This window comes from Citrus clementina, unplaced genomic scaffold (assembly GCF_000493195.1).
Source record: "Citrus clementina cultivar Clemenules unplaced genomic scaffold, Citrus_clementina_v1.0 scaffold_1, whole genome shotgun sequence".
NCBI lineage: Eukaryota > Viridiplantae > Streptophyta > Magnoliopsida > Sapindales > Rutaceae > Citrus > Citrus x clementina.
This window is the reverse complement of record NW_006263303.1, coordinates 14,980,960-15,006,292: the sequence shown is the minus strand read 5'-3', so window position 1 is coordinate 15,006,292 and position 25,333 is coordinate 14,980,960. Positions and strand designations below refer to the sequence as shown.

The 25,333-nt window shown below is 34.3% G+C and overlaps 4 protein-coding genes across 8 annotated transcripts; 3 read left to right on the top strand and 1 right to left on the bottom strand.

The window, feature by feature from the left end:
* The first annotated feature begins 351 nt into the window (after positions 1-351).
* On the top strand, positions 352-7,339 carry LOC18053689 (uncharacterized PKHD-type hydroxylase At1g22950). Of its 2 annotated transcripts, none has more exons than XM_024192264.1 (9): positions 352-1,024; positions 1,645-1,686; positions 1,787-1,963; positions 2,057-2,207; positions 2,654-2,740; positions 3,047-3,171; positions 4,985-5,103; positions 5,841-5,952; positions 6,879-7,339. In XM_024192264.1, exons 1-9 carry the CDS (start codon positions 695-697, stop codon positions 6,912-6,914), a joined length of 1,179 nt encoding a protein of 392 aa, XP_024048032.1. In that variant the 5' UTR covers positions 352-694; the 3' UTR covers positions 6,915-7,339. The 2 variants fall into 2 exon arrangements, with proteins under 2 accessions (XP_024048032.1, XP_006451699.1); XM_006451636.2 differs by having other exon boundaries at positions 1,639-1,686.
* Positions 7,340-8,779: 1,440 nt separating this feature from the next.
* Positions 8,780-13,653, top strand: LOC18053688 (probable protein phosphatase 2C 8). 4 transcript variants are annotated; one of them, XR_002907599.1, is made up of 10 exons: positions 8,784-9,193; positions 9,318-9,426; positions 9,528-9,564; positions 9,666-9,710; positions 10,256-10,308; positions 10,812-10,973; positions 11,139-11,222; positions 11,411-11,444; positions 11,536-11,625; positions 11,750-11,797. XR_002907599.1 is itself a non-coding variant. In XM_006451635.2 (10 exons), the coding sequence occupies exons 1-10, from the start codon at positions 8,928-8,930 to the stop codon at positions 13,317-13,319; spliced, it is 1,005 nt and encodes a 334-aa protein (XP_006451698.1). In that variant the 5' UTR covers positions 8,795-8,927; the 3' UTR covers positions 13,320-13,653. The 4 variants fall into 4 exon arrangements, 3 of the variants coding, with proteins under 3 accessions (XP_024048031.1, XP_006451698.1, XP_006451697.1); XM_006451635.2 differs by lacking the exon at positions 11,411-11,444 and adding an exon at positions 13,209-13,653 and having other exon boundaries at positions 8,795-9,193; XM_006451634.2 differs by lacking the exons at positions 9,528-9,564; positions 11,411-11,444 and adding an exon at positions 13,209-13,652 and having other exon boundaries at positions 8,796-9,193; positions 9,318-9,418.
* Positions 13,654-13,899: 246 nt separating this feature from the next.
* LOC18053687 (WAT1-related protein At3g18200) lies at positions 13,900-17,876 on the top strand. The gene is given in 8 exon segments (XM_024177763.1): positions 13,900-13,908; positions 16,423-16,598; positions 16,688-16,750; positions 16,979-17,095; positions 17,181-17,235; positions 17,237-17,425; positions 17,530-17,688; positions 17,790-17,876. Coding segments are annotated over 8 exon segments (855 nt in total).
* Positions 17,877-20,076: 2,200 nt separating this feature from the next.
* On the bottom strand, positions 20,077-22,305 carry LOC18053686 (T-complex protein 1 subunit delta). The gene has a single exon (XM_006451630.2). It carries the CDS (start codon positions 21,952-21,954, stop codon positions 20,347-20,349), a length of 1,608 nt encoding a protein of 535 aa, XP_006451693.1. The 5' UTR covers positions 21,955-22,305; the 3' UTR covers positions 20,077-20,346.
* Positions 22,306-25,333: the final 3,028 nt, after the last annotated feature.

The following is a 25,333-nucleotide window of genomic DNA, read 5'->3' as shown; positions in this document are numbered from 1 at the left end:
GTTTTATTGTGTTTGTCTACTAAACAAATAAAATTGTTCAAATTATATTTGTATTTATTAAAAAAAATTAAAATCAATTCTTTAACTTAATAAAACTATAAGGTATTATAATTAAAAGGAAATTTTAGTATCACTTCTTAAAAATTGAGAGATTTAAATACCTATTTTCTTAAATTTTAAGATCTAACTGTCCTTTTTCCTTATCTTCGAGACTGCATTCTTGTAACTAGTTTTCGGAAATATATCAACGGTGTTACTTTATTCGGAAAAAAAAAACTAAATAAGCGTAATTTTGAATTGCCGTCGTTAGAAATCTCTATCTTGTCATATATGCCAACAAATTGTCATAACAATCCAACTGTTTCTTTCTGCGCGTCTTAAACACGCGGCAATCAACACTCTAATCATCTTCGCGTTCACTTCACGAATTCGTAGAACACGTGCTTTGCTTAAACCAGAAGAAATAATGATAATTTTAAAAAATAACATTCTTAAAAAAACTACCCGTTCTTTCTTTCCTCCAAAACCCTAACTGCAACAGAATACAGTTTCCTTCACGTCTCTGATTAAAATTACAAACCACCAAAAATAATTTATTCAAAATTCCAATTTATCGTCTAAATCGTAGTATATTCCACAAATGCTCCATTTTATAGTCTTAAAGTAATCTGAAATTATCTCCCTGCTCCTCGCCATGTCCTCCGGGGATCGCCGGGAAGCAGCTCCGGCGGCCGGAGAGGTGAAAAACGGCGTCGTTTCAGGAGATTTGAGCCAGCGGCAGATACAGTCGGAACCGGCATCGGGTGTGGTGGCGCCGAGCCAGAACCAGAGACTGAGGCTGAACCCTAGCAAGGACCACAAGCCGGAGAGCTATGATGATATGCAGTTGGACTTCAGTCCGTCGATTTTCAGCTCTTTGGAGAGGTACTTGCCCCCACCTATGCTGGGTGTGAACAGAGAAGAGAAGGTGAAATTCATGAGAGAAATTCTAATGAAGTATTTGCCGCAAGGGGAAAGGACCAGAGTATGTCAATTTGAAAATTTTCTTTTTCCTTCTTTCGGTTATGGGAATCAAAACGAGGATATATTTAGAAGAATATTCGAAATTCTGATTAGGGTTTTGCATTGCTTCTCCTTCTTGAATTTCTAACGTAACGGACATGTGTGATTGGATGGAAATGACCAAAATGCCCTTGAGTTCTGTTTGGTATGATAAATGATGAATTGTGGATGGAATTTGGTGGGAAATTTTTGTAATTGTACTTAATTGGATGATAAACATATCTAATGATAAAGCTACTCTTTTTACCGTCACAGAATTGTGCATTTTACAAAATTCTATTAAGCTGTTATGAACATATCATGACTTCAACAACCATTTTAGCTGAGTTTCTAAGGGTATTTTCAGGACTAACATGCTGAAGCCTCACTTTGAAAGCACGACAACTTAGAGTTTGCTAAGTGCCCCTCTTTTCTTGGTAGCTGATATTTACTGCCCTCGTGGACACTTGACAGCTAGTGATTTCAGCCATTCTTTTTGGAAATATTCATGCCCATTTTAATTTAACTGTCATCTGTATTTAAATGATTTCACTGAAGAAGACACTTTATAATTTGATTTGAAATTTCCTGTGTTAGGTTCAGAGACATAGGGATTACCGGCAGAAGATAATAACTAACTATCAGGTATTACAAATGTTGACTCTTTGATCAGTATCTGCCCTTCTCCTCTTACGTTTTGAAGGATTGAAGATATGATTTCCACTGCTCTGTCACTTATGCACAGCCTCTACATCGAGAATTATACAATCTGCACATTGGAAACTTCTTTGTCCCTCCATTTGTCAAAGCAATCCAAGACAACACAGAGGAAAGCTTTAGAAGTATAATCTCAGAACCCTCTCCAGGTGTATTTACTTTTGAGATGCTTCAGCCACGTTTCTGTGAGTTATTGTTAGCAGAGGTAATTGTTTATTACTTTCTCATCTTCAAAGCTCCATCTACGTTTCTGTGTAATTTCTCTCATATATTCTTAGGGTGTTGTTTGATTGTGTAGGTAGAAAACTTTGAAAAGTGGGTTAATGAAGCAAAATTTCGAATCATGAGACCAAATACAATGAACAAGTATGGTGCAGTGCTTGATGATTTTGGCCTGGAAACCATGCTTGATAAGCTTATGGAGACTTATATTCGCCCTCTATCTAAAGGTAACATCTATGCATGTAGATGTTAATTGATCACATGACTCAAAAGTTTAAGCTATTAGGCAAGGGCTCAATAATGTTATTTAATCTCCAACAACTTAAGAACAAACACAAGCAAAACAACTTTTTTATAATGTAATCAATTGAAAATGAGTGGATTTGAACGCAATACCTCTTTATCAAACTGATTCTGCTACCAATGTTAAGTTACCTTTTACATAAAAGCTTAAGCTTATAGATATGGGCCAAACAAATAGTATTTAAGCTCTAACAATAAAGATACCCCATTTTTCATTTCTTAATAGAATAAAAAAGCAATGATTTTTTTCTTCTCAAAAAAATTAATAAATAAAAAAATAAAGTAGCAACAATTTTTTAGTAGTTTTTATTTCTTATATTTAAATCTTTATTTCTTATATTTAACTTGTTACATTTTTCTTGTTATACAGTTTTCTTTGCAGAGGTTGGTGGATCAACTCTGGACTCCCATCATGGTTTTGTTGTTGAATATGGTAAAGATAGAGACGTTGATCTAGGTAGGTGCTTGCTTTTTGCATTTCTTCCTGAAATTATTTTGTGCCTACAGCTTTCACTAGCTTTTACATCCTTTAATTGTCAAAGATTGCTACTTTGTTAATTTTATATTCATTAACTTCTCACTTATCACATAGAAGTTGGCTGCAGATGAATTCTCATTGTCTAGAATTCAGATAATTCAGATATAGTTTTACATAATCACTGTACCCCGTGCCAAAGAAGTTGTATAACAGCATTATATCCTTAATTTGTTTCAGTTTGGTGAAAATCATGTGGTTGATAATCATACGTTTTACATTTTTTAGGATTTCATGTGGATGACTCTGAAGTGACCTTAAATGTATGCTTGGGTAAGCAATTTACTGGTGGAGAGTTATTTTTCCGAGGAACAAGATGTGAAAAACATGTAAATACTGGAAGTCAGACTGAGGTATGTTAGTCTTTAAGCCGTAATAATAGTTAAACAAAATTAGTATCAGGCATAGCTAACCATTGAGGATACTGATATCAATACTTCTTTTGAGCTTTGTGTTCAAATTATGAGTAAACCGCTTCAACTTGTTCAATTGTCAGGATATATGTGTGTTCGTGCATGAATTAAAGAATTTACATTCGTGTGTATAATTGGATGTGTGTTAGATGTATATATTTTTTGATGATGAGTAATTTTTATATAATAAGCAATACGCTGTAAAATCTCCAAGATATCATACTCTAAAATTTGTTGTCTAAGATCTTTGATTTCTTTTCTGGACAGCATGATTGGTCATTCATCACAGCTGCATCATGTGAAATTGTTGAATGCGATCGTTGACTTGTGTTTCTGATTATACACAATCATCTGGCCAAGTAGACTGATGAAATATACAAATAGTATGTATGATATCACCATACAGATGCTGGCTATCTAAGAATATCATAACTACATTGGTTTGAGGGCTATGCAGCCTGAATATGATATATTTATTGAATCAAGACTGAAAGTCTTTAATGATTTATTGATTTATGCATACCATGTGCCCTCTTTTGGGAGCTTTTACTCTTATGAAGCAGCAGTTAATCTGCCCTTAGGAAAACCATTTCTCATTAGCAATAATGAAATAAATGGTGAACTGAATGAACTGTATGCCTTGCATTGGATAAATTCTATTTCCAAAATAGATCATACCCAGTAATTGATATAAGTATGAGATATCTGGTCTAGTGACTGTCATGTTTTTAAGATTACTAATTAAGATGAAATAAGAGTTCCCTTCCTACGTTGGAAGTAGTTGGTGTGGATAAAAAACTCCTGAATCTAGTTGATTGTGGACAAAATACCAAGGCCCAGCATAAGTGGCCCGTAATTAATCCAACAAAAGAACTTGAAACACTTGATGATGTGCTTTAACTAATAGCCACTGGCACATAGATGGTAATTTCAGCAAAAATTGCTTTTAGGTTAATCAGTGAGGCTGTTATGCAGTGGCATTCATAGGAGTTAAGAGGTGGTGCTTAATTGGCATTGTGGCTAAGCATGCTTATTCTGAATTTGGCAAGCTTAATTGGAGGTTAGCCCATCTACAGTTCAAGAGTATAGCTATACTTTTGTTTTGTATGGTTTTAAGCTCCATTTGGGATCTATGGACAAGTGTCCTTTTTTGAGCAGACAAATTGCCTCCTATGTTGTAAAGCTCTTATTTTATTGAATACTTCTGTCTTCTTAGGGGTAAAAAATGGCATTGTGGTGCATTGATTTTTCTAACTTTGCTTTGTGGTGGTGTTTGTTGCTCTCTTTATGGTATGCTATTTTATTTTGGTGTTGTATATCTAGCCTTCTCTGGTAATCGTACATTAAAAGACAACTCAATTCTGAATACGGAAAGTGCTTTGCATGATTCAAATATCAACAAAAGCACATATGTAAAATCTGAATAATGAATGTTTTATTCAACTTGAAAACTCCCTCTCCTCATATATCTAGCCTGAATTATGGACCATTCAGCATAAGGATTTGAAGTTAAACATCAAAGAAATGAATATGATGGTGTTGATATACTGGTAATTTGTTATTCATGGCAATGCTAGACTATTCTTTTTCATGATATGTCTGCTTACTATATTCCAGATATACCTTTGTGGGCGTTTGTGTGTTCCGCTTATGCACGTGTGTCCATGCTTGTGTATGTTTATCTTTATGTAAAGACGATAAGAGCTTTGTACAGTTGTACATGTTTTTTGACGGATTATTTTGCTGAAAGTAGGAGATCTTTGATTATTCTCATGTCCCTGGGCGAGCTGTTCTTCATCGTGGTCGCCATCGCCATGGTGCTAGAGCCACGACATCTGGTCATAGGGTCAATTTACTCTTATGGTGCAGAAGGTACTTCTGTTTCTTGTACTTCTTTTCTAGCTAAGTACTTCCATGAGTTTTCAGGTCCCTTGACTTCATACGAGAATTAATTGATATTAATTACCATATGCTTTTTTTCTGCTTGTGGCAATTGTTGTGTCAAAAGTTTCTACTCTTAGTTATGTCTCTTATTCCCATTACGAAAGGAACATTTTCGTTAGTGCTATCTGAAAAGGTTTTTGGTCTTATACTACTGTATAGACCTTTTCTGTTTTCTCTGTTCTGTCTATTATCATTTTCATAGAAAATAATATTTTGAAAAGGCAACCTGTGCGTTATTTAGAACTATTATTGAAGCCAGAGATTTGACATTAAATGTACCCAGCTTCAAAAAAAAAAAGAACTTGATCATGACCCATATTGAGTTGCTCAGGCCTGTAACTGATTGCGCTCAGAAGAGAGAACATGGACTATATTGCACTCAGAAGAGAGAACATGGAGTGTCATTGGCTTCTTAGTGCTGGTCTGGGTCAACCAGTTTAGGTTTGGCTCTTAATATGAAGTTGGATCCTTTTCATATGATATTCTGGACGGACAAGCTGTTGATGCTTGAAGTCACATAAGTAGTTGATCATTCAGGGTTGCAAGATGTAATATTGATGCTTTATGAATTCAGCTGCTGCAGCTGTGGCTGATTCTTCTTTATGTTGCTCTTTTGCTGAAGTTAAAATGCCTTTTGTTGATCAAAAGTTCATTTTTCTCTACAGTTCCGTCTTTAGAGAAATGAAGAGGTATCAAAAGGATTTCTCTAGTTGGTGTGGAGAATGCTTCCGTGAGAAGAAAGAAAGGCAACGGTTATCAATTGCTGCTACCAAATCGGTAAAAAATTCTGTGCTTCCCATGCACACACGTACAATTTGAGGAACACTCGCATCTTATACTCAAGATACTTGCGTAAGCATAACCAACTATTATGTTAACTTATAGTAAGCCCATTCTCAAAATCTTCATGCAAGAAGAAAAATCTTTACAAAATCAGAAACCAGATATATTTTATTCTCACGATAAAAACAAGAGACTAACCTGTTATGGCATTTGTCCATGCTACAATCTACTCCGGTACTTGCAAATTGCACTCTTGCCTATAAAATAATCTGTGAAAGTAAATTTTGTTGTTTTAAGATTCCAAATATGTGGCCACTGGGGCTCGATGCCCAGTGGTAACTCATGCCCTCAAAATGCTGTAGGGCTCATTTCAATCCCCTTCCCCAAAAATGTGGATTAGAGGCAAATTTTTATAAAGAATCGGCTAGGGATGGCAATTTTTCCCAATGAGATGGGATCCTGATTGGGACATATGTTTGTCCCATAAAAAAAATTTAGGGACGGGAGTGGGACATTTTTTTATCCCAATTACATATGCGGACGGGAGTGGGATAGACAAATTCTGTCCCATCCCGTCTCATTACCGATTAAGAATGGAAATTTTTTCAATTGGGATGGGATTGGGATGTTTTTTCATTCCATTTGTATATAAATCCCAGTCCCATCCTGTCCCATTGCCAACCCTAGAATCAGCAGATTTCAGATTATCACATATCTATAGAATTGTGTACAAGTTAGAAAGTAAAAAGATCCTAAATGTGTGAGAGATGAAGATGGAGATCTTAAGTTGAAACAGGTCGAAAGAAAAAGGAAGAAACATTGTACTACTATGTTTGAAGAAGTTGGCTTTTTTCACATGATTTCTTATTATGTTTGATGAATTATTTATATGAATTTCTATTTAATTTAATCCTGTGCAGGAGTTGCTTAAGCAGGAAGGTGAATCCACAACCTGAGCTGTTCTTAATTCTAATAGTAACTTCTACTGAATGATTGTGAAACTCTGTAGCTGTATTCATAAATCAAGCATCAAAGTGATGCAATTGGCAATCCCAAAAGGAGTAGATTTTCGTGTTTCGTATCGACACAAAACAGGTGTATGTACAAATCATATCTGGGTAGATTGGATACTTTGTTTAGCAGCATGTATGAATTCTTTGTAAAAAGATGTTAGTACTAATCCCAAAAGTACTAGTCATAGGTCTCGGCATTGTTCTCAGGGAATTCTCAGGGAAACATTGGGTACTCGGAGAACATATGTGAATAAATCTGTAACTCATCATTTTATGATGGTAGTTTTCTGTTGTACTAAATCCTTATTATTCTTCTTTGTTTGCACTGAATTTTTTTCAATATTGAGGGATTTGGGCCTCTTCTTTTTCTTCATATTCGTTTCCATAAGAAATAAAAAGACAATATTGAGTAAATCTTTTACTTGTATAGCTCTGCTATCTGATAAGTAATTGTAACTGTGCCCACATGGCAATGGACTGAAATTTGAATTTCCCTTCTAAAATTTTTCAAATAACTTTTTTCTTAAAGGGAAAAGAATTGATACACTGTTAATATTCAGGGAAAGAAACAAAAGACTCCCTTTTAAAAAGATATTTAGATTCTTATTTCTTAACCGGTTTTATTTATTTTAACAGAAATTATATTTTGAGCTTATAATTACCATTATCTCCTTCTAACCATATATACACACACACGCGCGTATGACAATTGAGATTTTGGTAAGTATAGGTTTTACTGCGAGCATTAGTACATGAGTTCGAGGAAAGTTGGTATCAAACTGGAAGCAATGAACACGAACTATATATTCTTGCCACTAGAGACTCACAATCTTAATTGAACATTTTCAAATAATTGTGTATGACTGATCACCTAAATTCAAATTTTATATGAGGTAAAGGATCAAAAATGAATTTCTCATCCCATTATCTTCATTGTAATTTTTTAAACATATTTGTCTTTTTCTTTTTTCTTTTTTAAATCTTAGAATTGAATGAACTGATTTGGTAATAATTTTTTTTTTTGAAACTCAAGATTAACTTCTAATTCTTAAAAGGATGGGGTATTTGAATTCACTAATTTTCTCTTTACACCATAATTAATTAAGGATTTTGAAAAAGTTACTAAACCCTTTCTTCTCTTTTTATTCTTAATTTTACAAATTCCTATAATTCATTCAGATACATTTTTGTAGGTGTAAATAATTGGTATTACTAACTAAGAGGATTAAAATCCATCATTTAAAAATAGGAGTTTGTTATATTACATAATCATATATGTCCGTTGGATGAAAATCTAACGATTGTGGAAATATAAGATAATAAAATTATATTATTTCCACAACCATTGGATGAAAATCTAACGGCTGCTATATAATCATGTGTGTTACATGATTATATAATATAACAAAAACCTTAAAAATAAACATCAACAAAATTTTATTAGCCATGAAAATTAATGAATATCAAGAAATTAATTTTTTTCAAATACAAAAGCTAATGAATATTAAAAAAAATTCATATATATATATATAAAGTATGCAATATAGATCATAATATATTAAGAAAAATTGAAAAATAAATTTTAAAGAGAGTGAAATTCAGTATTTAGTTTACAAAAAGTTAGAGTAAAGAAATTATGTAATTATAAAATAGGGTGAAGAAATTCGTGGAGGATAATTTTAATAATTTTAAAATATTAAATCTTTAATAATAAATTTATTTTCTTAAATGGGTGTCAAGGGAAATTTGATGGATCTAAATAACTCTATCCTTCTTAAAATTACTTTTGGTCATCAAGGAACGAGGGCAGTATATTCATATTACACCAAATTTGGATCAGTTTAGCAGTCTATCCTGGTCAAGGTTCTACTATTCAAGTTTCCAAACACAACGCTTGCATTGTGAGTAGCGCTCTAAACATCACGCCTGCCGCTTGCTTTCACCGGCAAAGGCGGAATGAGTGAAAGCGAGACTCAGGAGCAGCAGCAGAAGCCGAAACGTGAAGGTGACTTCGATGACTTCAATTTGATCGCCAAAAAATCCAAAATCGAAAAAGTTAACGAAAATGAAGAAGAAGCAGCACGTGCACAAATTATGCACAAGCAAATTGATTTTGTTGAAATCGAGGCCGATGCCGCCGAAGATAAGGGCTCTAGACACACCATGGAAGATGCTTCGGTTGTCTTGGTCGATGCCTCCTCTGATTCTCCTCCGAATTTGAGGTTAAGTTTTTTTTTTAGAATTAAAAAAATTGAATTGAATTCATTATTGTTGTTGTTATTGTTATTGGTGTTGTTGTTGTTATTATTATTAATTATTTTTTTAGTTTGTGAGTTATAATAATAGGTGTGCGCATTTTGCAATATACGACGGACATGGAGGTCGTTTAGCAGCTGAGTATGCTCAGAAGCGTCTACATGCTAATGTTATTTCAGCTGGCTTACCACGTGAGTTGGTGTGTTTGCTGGTGGTTGCATTTATTAATTCTTTGGACAGCGTTTGATTTTTTATTATTATTATTATTATTATTATTATTATCTTTGTAACGTTTTTCAGTTGGATGTCAAAGCTGCCAAAAAAGCCATACTTGATGGTAAAAACAAAAAATGATGAAATCTTTTCATTTTTGCTTCTTTTGTTTATTAATTTTACTTGAACTATTTTATACATTTTTTTTTGGGGTTTGTAATGTAGGTTTTCGGAAAACGGATGAATCTCTTCTTCAAGAAAGTGTTTCAGGTAAAATGGAATACTTGAATTGCCAACTCTTAAAGTTAATGTTTCTATTCTTTCAAGCAATGCTAATTGGTTGTGTTTAAGGGATCCTCAGAGCAATAAGTTGTGTATGCTAATGCCTACCTATGAAACTGATGCACATGAAAATTTAGAGTAGGAATAAGAACTATGGCTTCACAAACTGCTTGGTCGATGATACTATATGGTGCATTTGAAGTGATGTGGGAAAGAGTCATGTGATTGGAGTAATTGGTCTAAAGATTTTCATTAATGTTACTAGTAAATAAACTACTTTCACCTTATAATGCCGGCCTCTCAATGCCTTGAAATTCTATTCTCTTGTTATGATTTAATTATTTAGTTTTGATACATGTATGATATAAACTTCATATGGGGTTTCTCGTTATTACAACATAAGATGTTTTAACTGTCATCCTTTTCACTATTTTTCTTCTTTTGTAAAAAATGTCTTCTTCCTATTTGTTATCAATTATAGATACTAGAAAACAATGAGTCACTTCTCGTTGCTGGTTTCACGCTCTTATTAGGAGGATGGCAGGACGGTGCTACAGCTGTATGTATTTGGATACTAGGACGAACTGTAAGTTATCAACTACTTGAACTTACATTTTCTATTTCTTAAATAAATTATTGAAATACTTAATTTAGAAAGTCCATTTAGAAGGTGCAATACAAGTCTTCCTGTGAAACCAGTCTGTAGGATGTGATTAAATTTTTATCAACTACATGAATAAAAGGTCTGATGCACATTTTTGAGTGAATGGTAGTAGAAAGGAGCTCTCTCTCTCTCTCCACAGGAAATTTTGGAACATAGTGTGGTTGACTACTTGCATTGTCATGGTTCATTTGGTTGATGAGCATACAAATTTATTGCTGAGATTTTGCTGACAAAGAAAAAGAATCAGTAAAAATTGCAATTTCAATATGTGCTAATCACATTTGAACTTGAGCTTTTGCGAAAAATTGCAATTTCAATATGTGCTAATCACATTTGAACTTGAGCTTTTGCGATGCTTTTCATTTTCTTTTTTTCCTTCTGTATCTCTTGTCAACATCTATTTGATCTGCAACTACTGTTTCTAGGTTTTCGTTGCTAATATTGGGGATGCAAAAGCAGTGGTTGCTAGATCATCTATTGTTGATGGATCTAATAATCATCTGGATGAATTAAGTTCATTGAAGGCCATTGTGGTGACAAGGGAACACAAAGCCATCTATCCGCAGGAACGGGCTCGTATTCAGAAGGTAAGGTCACATACATACAAAACACATGTCAGAGATCGTCTGATATTCTAAATTGGAGAGAGAGCTTTGTTGATACATGGCATTGTTACCTATCTATCCTTTTATTGTTTGTTATTCCACGTTGAGCACTTATGACCTACATACTATTGTATTTTGCTTCTCTAGTCTGGTGGTACTGTCAGTTCAAATGGAAGATTACAAGGACGCCTTGAAGTTTCTAGGGCATTTGGAGATCGCCAATTTAAAAAGGTTAGAATCCTTGTCTTTAGCTCAAATGACCATGCAGTGCAAATATTTTTATTTTTTTATTTGATAGTATTTTATTTGAATTTAGCTCAAAAGAATGTCTATGTTGGTGTTTTCTTTTTTTTTTTCTTGTCTTGTAAAAGTATGCTAACTATCGAGATATGAAATCTGATTTATTGATACCTTTGCAGGGGCATTGTGTCTCATTTTATAGTGCTACTAAAAGTATAAGAAACATTTTCATTCTATTGTGCCTGGCAACTTTTGAGCTACTTGTGCGATTTTTGGAAATCTGAACTAAGATAATGATCTGCAGTTTGGTGTTGTTGCAACGCCCGACATTCATTCCTTTGAGGTTACTGAGAGGGATCACTTCATCATTCTAGGTTGTGATGGTCTGTGGGGGGTATGTTTGCCTTTCATAGTTTTGGCATCTCTGTCTGTCAAATTAAAAGTCAGACTTTTAATTTGAAGGATTTCTACTTTTTGTTCCACTGTTTTTATCAAAGCATTTTTTTGAATTTTTGCAGGTGTTTGGACCTAGTGACGCAGTTGAATTTGTTCAGAAATTATTGAAGGTAACAGCACACTTTGCTTTCACTTGTCAGAGTGAAAAGCTTGTTGACTTTTTTATGGAACTTATAATATTAAGTGGTTGGTTTCCACTCAGACTTTCTTCACTTTAGTGGTTGTTCCAATAAAGGAATTGTTGCTATTACTTTTTCATCAAATATCAGCTTTCAAGAAACTTGTTTAGTGAATCATTTATCTTGCATATAATGTGGCCAGCTGTCCATCACATTAGTTGGCAGCTCCTGGCTGATAGATGGGGAAAATTTTTCCCCTTGCAAGTTGCTAGTATGTTTGCTGCCATAGGAGGATATCACATTCTTTCTTTTTTACTGTCTGTCATGAGAAGAAGCCTGCAGTGGTTAAAAGTAATTGTTATCATAGAAATTGTCTGTGATATCCATGGAGGAAATCGTACTCTTAGATAAGAGAAATGTCCTTAGTTGCTGCTCATCGGGGGATTATTCCAATATAGGATGAAATGGAGCTATACCGAATGTGGATTTCTTTCTTATTTGGGGAGTGATTTTGTCTTGTGTGTAAACTATACTTCACAGGTTGGGAAACATATTATGCGCTGGCTAAACCATGTTTTCTCTTTGATTAAATATAGAGGACACTGCCCATTACGTTTGAAAAAAAATGAAATACCATGGTTAACTCACCTCTGCTACATAAGAATACTCTAGCAACACCTAGTACTTCCAATGTATATGTTGCCATCACTCATCTATTACACTTAATATGAGATTATTCAGCTACCTCCAGTCATTTCTTACTAGATAACATTACACCTCTGTATCACCAATCTCTCGCCAATCTGACCTCCTAGTAACTATGTCACCATTCTTTGCAGACCTGTAGTCAGAACCATAATAACATATGAGATTATTCAGCTACCTCCAGTTGTTTCTTACTAGATAACATAACACCTCTGTATCACCAATCTCTCGCCAATCTGACTTCCTATTAACTATGTCACCATTCTTTGCAGACCTGTAGTCAGAACCATAATAACATATGAGCATTCATTGCTCTTAACATGCTAGTTTCTGTGGATCCCAATCAAAGTGCATGAAGGTACATATCGAAAATATTTTAAATTGTTGAGCTTCGGAGTTGTGAGGTTGATACTTCAATTTCATTGATGAAGTTGTCACTGGTTTAAAAAGTTAAGGCTTTTGTCTCTAAGAACAAGAAGGTTTGATGCCAAATCCTTGAATTGACAATCAAGGTTGACCTAATTCTAAGTATAGATTGCTTCCAATTTCAGCTTTAAGTAACACATAAGCTGTCTGTAAATTCGCAAATGAGCTGAGCAGTGGTACCACATGCTCTTTACCATTCTCTTGTGCTGAACATGCCATTATGTTGCTGGTGTTCAAAGGTTTGCTTAAAGAGGTTTTCAAATGTTTACAGGAGGGTTTGTCTGTTACAGCTGTGAGCCGCCGTCTCGTGAGGGAAGCAGTTCTTGAGCGACGCTGCAAAGATAATTGCACTGCAATTGTCATTATTTTCGGGCACAAGTGATTCTAACACCAGTACTGAATTGTGACTTTTGATTTTCCTGGTCATGAATTGCAGTGTGTGTTTTTATTTTTGTTTCTAACATAAAAAATATTGGCAAGTGACTCTTGTTCTGTATACTATATTCTGTGTTAGGTATAGCATGTTGTTTTTAAATGTAACAGTCACTCTCTTTTTCTTTTTCTTTTTTTAAATACATTTTTTCCCTTTTTCTATTTGGTTTCCTGATGCTGGCCTTATGATATTGCTAGATGTTCGAAGAATTAGTAGCTGTAAACATAGCATAAACTAGGTGGGAGTTCATTTTGTGCAATTGTTTTGATTACAAAAATGGTAATGAAATCAACAGTCGAGCTCTTTACTTCATTTTTTTATGCCAATTTTACTTGGTAGTTAATGTTTGCCATCCACTTGCACAATTATAGCGAGTGATGTTATCCCACAAACTTATCGGGTTAAACAAGTACAGAATGAAAGAGCTTGTGTATTCTTCGTGTTAATATTTTCTTGTAATAGGAGATGAATGTTAACACCATTAATTGGTATCCCTACAAATTATCAGAAAGATGAAATAACACTTACGATGTCTGAAGTAAGACATGAAACTTAATTTGGCCAAACTTTACACTTGGCATAATGGACAAACTAATCAGCGCTAATGCACAAAAGATGAAGCAATCATGAAAACCTTGAGGGTCGGGACAACCCCATGTTGCCCAAATGATTGATGTAGATCCAATTAGAAATCCACTTATTTAGGGTGCGTTTGGGATTGAGGTTGGGCAGCTGTAATTTAAAAGTTATAACATTAAATTGTTTGGTAAACACTAACTGCTATAGCTTGGAAGGTATGTTAATATGATTTTTTACTTGTATAATAGAAAATATATTATATCTTTAATAATTTCATCAAAATTATTATTTAAAATTTATATTTACTATATATTACTAACTTTTATTTCATAGTTACAGTTTTTTTCCACAGCAACTATAGGTTAAAAGTCACAGCACCTCAATTCCAAACGCACAACGTGGCTAATGACTTTGATGGGCAGCATCTTTTTTTTTTTTTTTCCAAAAGAGTTAAAAAGGAATATTCCCACTAATTCCAAATTATCACTTTCTAAAACCTTGATCACGCAATTTGTTGAAAGAAGGTTCATGAATCATGTTAGGATTAAATTAGAAACTCTGCTGAGTGAGATGAATTCTCCAAATATCACATATCTTTGCATATAAGTTAGTTCTTGTTTGACATTTGATTACAGCTATGCAATATGCAGTCTAATTTTTCATTTACCCTCCTAACCATATTACTACTAATCTTGAAGTGACTGATGATACTAATTCAACTTATTAAATGACTCACTTGATTTTATATTATGCATTTTTTCAATCTAGCAATAATTATTTTAAATTCTATTATTAACTTGGTCAACAAAGGCACGTTCTTTATAATTTTTAAATAATTCAAACAAATGTAGAAGAGAGAGAGAGAGAGAGAGCTGGTCTTTGATAAAAGAAAATTCATAGATGTCTTCAAGAATATAATATGCCATAGACGATTATACTATATTTGTGGAAATTAAATGGTTTTTATTATCCAAAGTTGCTTTCACTAAGTTTTTTTTTTTTGGAATACTGTTATATAGAACTGTTATTGATATTACATCAGATATTACAATTAATATTTACAAATATATTACACAACTGAGACCTTTATTAATATTTACAAATATATTATACAACTGAGACCTTTATCATGGTATGCACTCCTCTGAAGCGCTGCCTAGATTCTTTAAACTCTCTCTAATATTCGAAGGGCTAATGGTATGTATTTATCTGAAGCGCTACTCAGATTTTTTAAACACTCTCTAATATTCGAGAAGTGTCCACTTCACTCACATTTCGTGTGGGAGAGACTGTTTCCACTCAACTATTTGATAATTGAAGGAGGAAACTAACCCCCATAATATTTTTATGGAGGCTCGAACCGTTGCTCTTAATATTGTAAGTGCAAAGGTTCTCCCACTAGAGTAAAATACTTTTACTAGTTAGTTACATGTGCTTTCAAAGACCATTTTTCTCCTTAATCTAAAAAGAACAAAAGTAAACAATTCCTTCTTCAGTTGTTTTTGTTTTTTGTTTAAAATATCTACACAAACCAACTTAGTGCTATTTTACTTTTTTTTTCTCCTAATAAACCACCCATTCTTTTTGAGAAATTATCATTATTTTGATATATTAATATTTGGAATAATATTCTACACAAATCAAGACAGTTTCTCTAAACAATCCTGACAAACAAGTTATTTTAAATAAAGGATTAAGGAAGATGGAGAAGTCAAGTCGGCCTTACTTGCTGTACCTGTTTAACATGTCTTATCTCAACATTGTTTCGCCAACAGAAAAAAAAAAAAAAAATCAGTTAAAGAATTAATCACAAAAATTGAGATGAGAACTGAGAGATTACATGCCAATTATGCAATAATGCAAGGCTGCGAGCCTGCAACAGATGCTGATATGTAGTTCTTATATATGCATTTGAAATTTTCCATTCTGGCTCAATCTAATGGTTCAAACGAAGAGAGATTTGGATTATATTTATGCACAATTTTAAAAGGGGAAAAGTTTGGTATCTTTTTCTTTTTTTTGAATGCTGATTAATCATCATATTACTGCATTACACAGATATTTACAACTGCTATTATAGCAGATATATTACACTGATATTTATAATCAGAAATATATGATTGAGACTTATATTATTACATTGAATTCTGTGAAGTACATGCCCAGACAAATAATCCCTTACAGAAGAGGGATATCCATACTCCACTCGTATTGCACGAGGGAGAGGAAATTTTTGAAATATTAAACAAATAAGCACGTTTGGTATCTTTTTCTGATAATACATAAGTGTGTAATCATTTGCATGTGCTCTTGGGCGGCTTGTTGCCCTAATGCTTCAAATAAATCACATTTTACTATTGTATTTGCTTCATGCATAAGAATATATATATATATATATATATATATATATAGGCAAGCACCCTTTGCCTTGTGATTGTACTTCAACAAAAAGCCTAATTAAAATTATGGCTAGAGTCTTGAGAAAATGAAACTTCTTATGGCATTGCTTGCCCTGCAGTTCTGCTTTGTAGGATTTCACATAGTGAGCAGAGTAGCACTAAACATAGGAGTCAGTAAAGTGGCTTATCCAGTTCATAGAAACATCATTGCTCTCATTTTATTAAGTCCTTTCGCTTATGTTTTGGAGAAGTAAGTCTTTTGTTGGTTGTTCTACACGCAAATTTGGCTTGTTGCTTTTCTTTGGTTCACATTATAATATTATTGTGTATCGTTTTCAGGAAGGAAAGAGCTCCTCTTACATTTTCTCTGCTCGTTCAGTTTTTCTTTCTTGCAATTTTGGGGTAAGAATCTAAATAAAGATATATGAGATTTTTTTCACTTGGAATCTGAGCAAATACAGTTGTGGTGGAGTCAAGAGATCTTAAGGGCGTAGCTCAGAAATCTACGCCTACTAAAGGCGAGACCTTCACTCCTACATATAAAGAGATATATTTACTCCCTTTAATATCCAACCAATTTAGTCAATAGAATTTACTTACTAATCAGTCATTTCATTGATAGTTTGTCAGAATAACAGCAAACCAACGATTTTATCTTCTGGGATTGTATTACGCATCTCCAACTTTTGCTTCTGCAATGCAAAACTCAATTCCTGCAGTCACTTTTGTTATGGCTTCTTCTCTAAGGTAATTGAGGCTCTATATATTTCTTTCGATATTCTCTAGTATGGCTTTTGCTTCTTGTCAGATCTTTCTTTCTTTATGTCAGCAGACTAGAGCAAGTAAATAATGGGAGAAGAGATGGATTCGCAAAAGTTCTGGGCACGATTGCAAAGTGTTGGTGGTGCCAGTATTGTCACACTTTACAAAGGCCCTCATCTTCTGCATCAAGTTACGCATGCAACTTATTTGGAACCAGAACACTACATGTCTTCAAGTAAATCACAGAACTGGACATGGGGTTGTATTTTCTTGTTTGGTCACTGCATTTCTTGGGCTGGTTGGATGGTTCTTCAGGTTAGCCTCTTCATTCTCACCGTCAACAAGTTTCCCCTTTGTTGAGCTTTTGACACATTTAGCTACTAAATTCATAAGCTGACGAAGTCATAAATGTTTTCCAGGCTCCCTTGTTGAAGAAGCACCCAGCAAAACTCACACTCACTTCATTCACATGCTTTTTTCGATTGATTCAATTCTTAGCAATCGCAGCATTTGTGGAAACTGACATCAATCGCTGGAAAATCCAATCTGGAGAAGAGCTTTTCACTATTTTTTATGCTGTAACAACTTCGATTTCAATACTCTTCATTCGAATATGATATAGTAAAACAAAAGATTAATTTCTTCACGAAATGAATTCACTTATTTCTGTTTGCTTCAGGGAATTGTGGCTTCTGGGATTGTCCTTTCTTTACAAACATGTAAATCTTGGGGGAACATTTTTTCCCCCTCTTTTCACTTTTTATAAAATTAATGTTCTGTCAAACTAAACTGGGTTCAGTAGAAAATGTATGCGACAGCCCTCTCCAATGACATTTAACATTAATTGGTCTGATTTGGTCTGTTGGAGGACAAAATCAGATAAAACTAACAGTTTCAAAGTCATCGAAAGAGAGGCTTCATAAAATTGTATAATACCGCCAAGCCAATCATGAAATTATTTATGTATAAATATAAAACCAAGCCAACTGAGATTTTGGAACTATAATTGACTACAATCATCAGATTAATGGACAAGAAGTAAACAACATTCATCTAACCATATACTCTGTCTCACTATTAACACGAATTCAATTGGAATATTCACCAAAAATAGCTGCAAAAAAAGACATTGAATTCTTAACAGTACAAACTCTAACCAATTAGAAAATTCTCCACAAAACCATGAAGAACTAATTGAATAATTCTCCTGGGGATGTTTACCAGTTGGTTCCCTAACAGCTCTAAGAAACCCATTCACAGTTCACACATTGTAATTTGTTGTACAATAGTATCAAGCTAAAGAAACTGAATCTCTAAGACAAGTGTTAAAACCGTTCAGTTTATTGACTACAGACTGCTCCATTTATATCAGCACATCTCAGGAAAATGAAAAACAATCGGCCAATATTGTCTTCCAATTGACTTTCTACGACCAGAGAGCATTTCATCACTGTTACATCTGTGTTTATCAAGCACTGAATCCTATGCATTTCAACTACATCAAATTTACTCATCAAACCTGTCTTTGTCATTTGGAAACAGTATATACTTTTGCCACCCAAAAAATTAAGCTCCCAAGGACGAGAATAGCAAATACAGCAAGTGTGTCAAGAGGCAAATCTTTTGGAACTAGACTTTATAGTATCCTCATTCAAACAAAAAGAGCAAAAGATAAATTAAAAAGAAAAATAAATAAAGAAATTGGAAACTAGTAAGAAATCTCGCATTTCCTACAATGCTTTTTATTTAATCATTCCCTAGTATTTCTTAAGCTAGGCACATTCCACGCAGAAGATGGAGTGCTGATCATTTAATTTAACCAACGAAGATACCAAACAAGCTAACAAAGATGTAAAGGTAATTTTTAGCAAATGAATTCTTGAAGTAATGTTTACTTGAAGTAATCCAGAAAGAAAAGGAAATGAATTCTTAAAAGAATTTGGACTCCTAAGTTAATTAAATTGGGTAATTCCTCGATTACATTTGGATTCTATTGATTCCTCTAATTTGTAAGTTACTCCAACCAAACAGTTCCCTAAAGAACTTGCAATGCCCTTAGACCTTAGTACCCGCTGACGGCAAAAATAAAGACATAAAAAATAACACCTCCATACGAAGAGCTATCTGTAGATGTCCAAATCCTGAGATGAACTGTCAATGCCAGCCTAACCCTACTTACAAAATTATGATAACCATTGACAGCAACAGGAATGTAGGATTGGGAGCAATTGGCACCTTTCGAAGGAAAAACACTAAAGATGAGTTTCTTATGACTCCAACATTGCCTTTAGAAATTGTAGGCATAAAAGGCCCCTATTCACAGAAAAGACATGTTTCTGTAAATCCAATTTAACAGGAAGAATTGGTCTTTAATTGAATGCTATGGATGGTAAGAAATTGTGGGTATTCAAGTCCCTATCCCTATCAGACAAGGCCCATTTCACACGCTCATCACTTCTCTAAGCTAATTGAGAATGGTGTATCTATTAACAGACAATTTAAAATCCTGACAAGAAATGACATAAAAAATAAGAATGTGGTGTAAAATGTGATTTCACTGCTACATTCTACTTGCTATCACCTGATAGAGAAGCATTGTCATAACTTAAGAACTAAAGCAATTTGACATTTGATAATACCAAGATATCATTGACTACTTGACCCAGTGACCCTGTTATAAGCTTTAACTGTCACTACCATCGGCGCTGCAAAAGCCTAACAAGTCTTTGGATGCAATTGAAGAATACAGACAGCAGCTGTATGCATGCCTGATTCTACAAGGCTTGAAGACAATTACAATATTGAAGCTAGAATAACTTTCGAGGTTTCATAGCACTAACTTCTTATAAAACGTTAACCATAACATGTTAAGACAGTTTGTCGTCTCAAAGAAGTGATCTTCTGATGAAAACATAATGTATGAACAAGTTAATGTATGTCACATACAGCTATCATAAAGCAGATGATAAATCAATAGCAGTCATCAATTTGCCTAAGCATAGATCTGATTAGAGCTTCTCACAAGGTAAAACATATAAAGGCTGAAATAGTAGTTAATCAGTCATTCGACTGCTAATTAACCATAAAACAGCAAATTCAAACCAAATATTTGGCAACAAAAATAACAAAGTCAAAACTCTTAACAGCAATCAATCCTAAAACAGAGCTTACTAATTCAGATAATACAAGGACGCAAAACATAAGTAGGGAACACACTTTCATCTTTGGATGCAAAACTACCTCACAGTAACGATGTCATCAATCTTCAAAATCATCCTTACACACTCTGCAGCCAGTGTTATTGCACTTGTGCTCACAAGCAGTGGCTGCACCACATTCTCCTCCAAAATATTGGTAATCTGCCCCTTCCTCACATTGATTCCAGAATTGATTTCCCCTTGTGCATGCCTGTTCCTCAGTTCAGTCACAATGGCAAGCGGGTTCAACCCAGCATTCTCAGCCAAAGTATAGGGAATAACCTCAAGTGCCTCTGCAAATGACCTCACACAATACCTTTCCATGCCGGACAATGCCTTTGCCCATGCTCCCAACTGCCTTGACAACTCGATCTCCGGTGCCCCACCACCTGCAATCAAAAACCGCTTGCTCACCAAACACCTAACCACACACAAGGCATCGTGCAAGCTCCTTTCAGCCTCATCAAGCACCAACTGATTTGACCCCCGAACAAGTACAGTTGTAGTCCTACCCATATCCTTAATCCCTGTAATCTTCACAATCTTCCCATCTCCAAGGGAAAGCTCTTCCACCAAATCAGCATGGCCCAACTTCTCTGCTCGAAAATGATCAATATTGGCAATAGGCAAGCAATTCAAAGTTTTAGTAATGAACTCAATCTCATCCCTCTCAACATCCTTAACCACCATAATCTTTGATTTGGCCAAATAATGCAATGACAAATCCGTCACTGCATCTCTCAAAATACTCTTTTGAATCAACAAAACGTTACACCCAGTAGCCTTAATCTTCTTAATCATTCCCAATATGTAATTCCTCTCCTCTTTCAAAATCCTATCCATCTGGGTGTAATCAGAAACCACAATGCTCTGCTCTATATCAGTCTTAGGCGGCGAAATCTGAAACTGAATCACGGCAATTTTGGCATTCTCCACACGGGTCGGCCCACCTGCAGCATGACTCGCTTTCTTATCGAAAACCAATCCTTTAACCAACTCTGTATCATCAACTGTCCCTCCTAATTTCTTCACTATCCTAATATCTCTTAAATCGACCAAATCTGGTTTGCTCGGGTCCACGACTGATAAAACGCTGTCAACAGCTAACGGCGCCAGTAACGTCGAGTACTGACTCACGACCTTACTGTTCAACGATGTGCTCGCGGACTTAACCAAGCTGTCACGGTCGGATAACTCGACCGGCACGGCCATTGCAGTGAGCACATCGACGGCATGGATCGCGGCCTTGTGTAGAGTATCGGAGATAACGGTGGGATGGATTCCGCTGGACAACAGGATGAGGCACTGTTTCAACAAGGCGCCGGCGATGACGACGACGGTGGTGGTACCATCTCCGGCGGCGGCGTCCTGAGACTTGGAGAGTTCAACAAGCATCTTGGCGGCGGGCTGGAGGACTTCCATTTTGTTCAAGATGGTAGCGCCGTCATTGGTGATGATGACCTCCCCGCTGGCTGTGGAGATCATCTTGTCCATGCCTTTGGGGCCAAGACTGGTACGCACGGCATCGGCGACGGCTCGCGCCGCCACGATATTGGCTTGGCGGATGTCTTCTTTTCGCTTGTTGTCCACGTAGGACTCCGTTTTCGAAGAACGAGGTTGAGAGGGTACTACTGCTGGTGATGCCATTTGTATTTTGTATGATCGAGAAACCCTAAAACCCTAATTTTTTTGGATCCCTAGAACCCTAATTTTGTTCGGATCAGAGTTTTGGAGTGGCAGAAAGTGTAAACAAAGAGGAAAGATCGGGGTGAGAGTGGAAATGAAATTTACGAAAACCCTAGAAACAGAGATTCAGGGGAGGTTCTGGAGGGAACAAGGCGGACAGTAAAGTGAAGTGGGTTTATGTGGGAGAGAATTTTGCAATTTGATTTGGGGTTTAAGGAGATGATTGGTAATAGTGGTAACTTTATTCTTTACTAATGATAAGTGCATTTTGTAATTACGCGGCCCAAACAGAGCAGCCTCTCATTTTCCGCCCTATCCCTTAGGGTTGGCAAATTAAAGGTTTGGACCAAACTCAGTAGATAGTAAGTGTAAGAGCTGAGTTTGGATCGAGTTTACAATAATCTTGAGCCGGGATTGGTTGGGTTTAGATTTTTATTTATTTTTTAAATTTTTTTAAAATTATTGTAGACTTGAAATAAGTTAATAATAATTAAGTTGTTATAATCAATAATGAATTAAAAAAATATATTTTAAAATAAATAATAAATAAAGTAAATAAAAATTTAAAAATTTAATTTTTTAATACTAGTTTCTCTAATTCAAACACTTTCTTAATTAATTAACACTTAAAAGTGAGTTTAATATTATAATTTTAAGTTTTTTGATTCATTATTGACATATAAATTAAGAATTTAAGCTTACTTTTTATAAAAAATTTCTATTTTTTAATTTAAATTTATTATTATAATTTATAAATTTAATTTTTTAAAAAATAGAGGGCTTAGACTTTGTTTCTTTTTTTTTTTTACGCCCTTGTCCAGGCTCTCATGTGGAAAGTCCAGGCCAAAGCCTATGGGAATGGACCAAATTGACTTGTGCTTTTTTGTCATCCCTACTAGCCGTTAGGAGTTCTGGTACGGGTTTTTATGAGTTATTTACCTGATAATTTATCTTGAGAATATAAAGTGTGTGTATGTGTGTGTGTGTGTGTATAAGAAAATGTTTAAAAAATAATACAAAGAATAAGAAAAATATCTATTATAAAATTTTTCACGTAAAAATATATTTCTTTTTCTTAGTACTTAATTTTTTTTATATTTTGATTTTGATTTATATAATTTATTTAATTTATTATAAATATAAATAAAAGTGTATATGAAAATAAGGGTAATATTGTAAAACTATGCTGTCGGGAATTATTGGCTATTATAAAAAAAATAGGAAATTAGTAGTAAATAATGATTTTAGTAAAGGAAAAATTGACAATCTCCCTGGATGCCCTTTGGTTCACCAACGTGGAAGCAAATAGCAAAATCCAATATCAATGCATAGAACTTAATATTGATGTAATGGTGTTTGTGTGAATTGAAAAAGGAACTGTTGAGTTTGTGTGAAGAAGAGAAACAAAGAAATTATAAAACATTCTTTAGATTTATGGATAAAAAATTCAAGTAATTTTCCTATAATTTTCTCTAAAGTTTAAGCTATTGGCAGCGCCTACAATACAATATGCACTGTATATAATAAGGAATTGGGATTGTATATCTTACTTGTAATGAATAACTAGCATGTATTCTTTCATAAAAGACGAAATTTATGTTACATTAAATGTATGTTACAACTAAAAATTTTTAAATCCTTAGAAAAGTAATAATCATTAAAAATGTCAATAAGTTTTTAAGTTTCCCTTTATACCCCAGGCTGCAGCCAAGCAATTGTACTACTAGAACTTTAATTTTTTTTTTGAAATTTTCTATTTATCTTTATAGTAAATTTAGTACCAAATTGCTCAATAATTTTTTCTATTTTATTTAATTGAATCTCTAATTTGTTTAATCTTATATTTATTGAGTTTTTATTCATTTTATTAATGATCTCTTACTTTAATATATCATGATCTTCAATCTTGAAATCTTTTATTAGTTGTTTAACTTTATTAAATTCTTTATTGAGTTAATCTCTTAACTTTTTAATTTATTTCATATTTTCTTCATTGAAATTATTAATTTCTAATATTTTATTTACACTTTCTATATCATTTATAGATAAATTTGGATTTCTTAATTTATTAAATAAATATGGTGATATTCAATTTAATTGATTATTTCTCCAAATGTCTGAATCATTGATCAGATCAAAGGGTTGAAATCTTCCAGAGCAAAATCCTCTTTGCCTATAAATAAAAGGTAGTAATTTATTGGTTTCTATGTTTCATTTATTCATTGTACCATGTTTTTAATAATCCATTAGATTCATAAGATATTTATCACATGTAATATATGTTAGCCTATATGGCTATAGATATTGATTTTGATGATAACAAACCACATGTGTTGATTGAAATACAAGAATGCAACCCAAGAGGGGGGGTAAATTGGGTTTCTAAAAATTATTCAATATATTAAAGAAAATCTTAATGCAATTATAAATCAAATTCAAAATCAATAACAATTAAGATGATCACAATGTAAAAAGATAAGGGAAGAGAGATTCAAACACCGAGATTTTTACGTGGTTCGGCCAACTTCGCCTACGTCCACGCCTCCAAGCTTTCCGGGCTTGAGGATTCCACTAAGCAAGCCTCCAAGGCTTCAAATGCTTACACTTGACTTCCAAGGTGTCAATAAACCTTTACAACAAGAGATTATCCCCAATCTCTTAACCCAAGTGTATCCCAACACTTACAATCACTCAAAGTAAAAGATTACAAATTATTTCTCTCACACAATATCTAAGATTACAAATCAATGCTCAAAGTGTGAATAGATGAAAAGAGAATGTGTTTAAAGCTCTATGAAGATTGTATTCTCGGATATATGCTCAATGGTAGTGTTGTGATCAACCTTTGTTTGGTTTTGAATGAGCTTATTTATAGTTGCAGTTGAAAACTAGCCGTTAGAGACTGTCTGCACACTGTCGGATCGCCGTTAGCTAGATATCGGATCGCCGTTTGATTGGTCAATATGACTGTTGAGCTGTTTTTTCAAATTGTCGGATCGCCGTTTATGTCCAGAGACTACCCTTCACTTCTAGTTGCTATCGGCGAGCCGTTTATCAAATTTGTCAGATCACCGTTTATGTCCAGAGGCTACTGGTTGATATCGGTGAGCCGTTTATCAAGACTGTCGGATTGCCGTTTAGGTCCAGAGGCTATTGGTTGATATCGGCGAGCCGTTTATCACAACTGTCGGTTAGTCGTTTTGGTTCAGAGGCTATACTTCAGTTCTGGTTGATATCAGCGAGCCGTTTATCTCAACTGTCGGTTCGCCGTTTTCCATAAAAACTGCTGCAAAGAGCTTATTTTTGCAAGAAAACTGTTTTGACTCCAAATCTTTATAAA

Coding starts and splice junctions, on each gene's coding strand:
- LOC18053689 (XM_006451636.2), top strand. CDS start 695: ATGTCCTCCGGGGATCGCCGGGAAGCAGCTCCGGCGGCCGGAGAGGTG. Junction 1,964..2,056: donor GTGAGTTATTGTTAGCAGAG/GTAATTGTTTAT, acceptor TTGATTGTGTAG/GTAGAAAACTTTGAAAAGTG. Junction 2,741..3,046: donor AGATAGAGACGTTGATCTAG/GTAGGTGCTTGC, acceptor TACATTTTTTAG/GATTTCATGTGGATGACTCT.
- LOC18053688 (XM_006451635.2), top strand. CDS start 8,928: ATGAGTGAAAGCGAGACTCAGGAGCAGCAGCAGAAGCCGAAACGTGAA. Junction 9,711..10,255: donor TCTTCAAGAAAGTGTTTCAG/GTAAAATGGAAT, acceptor CGCTCTTATTAG/GAGGATGGCAGGACGGTGCT. Junction 11,798..13,208: donor TTGTTCAGAAATTATTGAAG/GTAACAGCACAC, acceptor AAATGTTTACAG/GAGGGTTTGTCTGTTACAGC.
- LOC18053686 (XM_006451630.2), bottom strand. CDS start 21,954: ATGGCATCACCAGCAGTAGTACCCTCTCAACCTCGTTCTTCGAAAACG.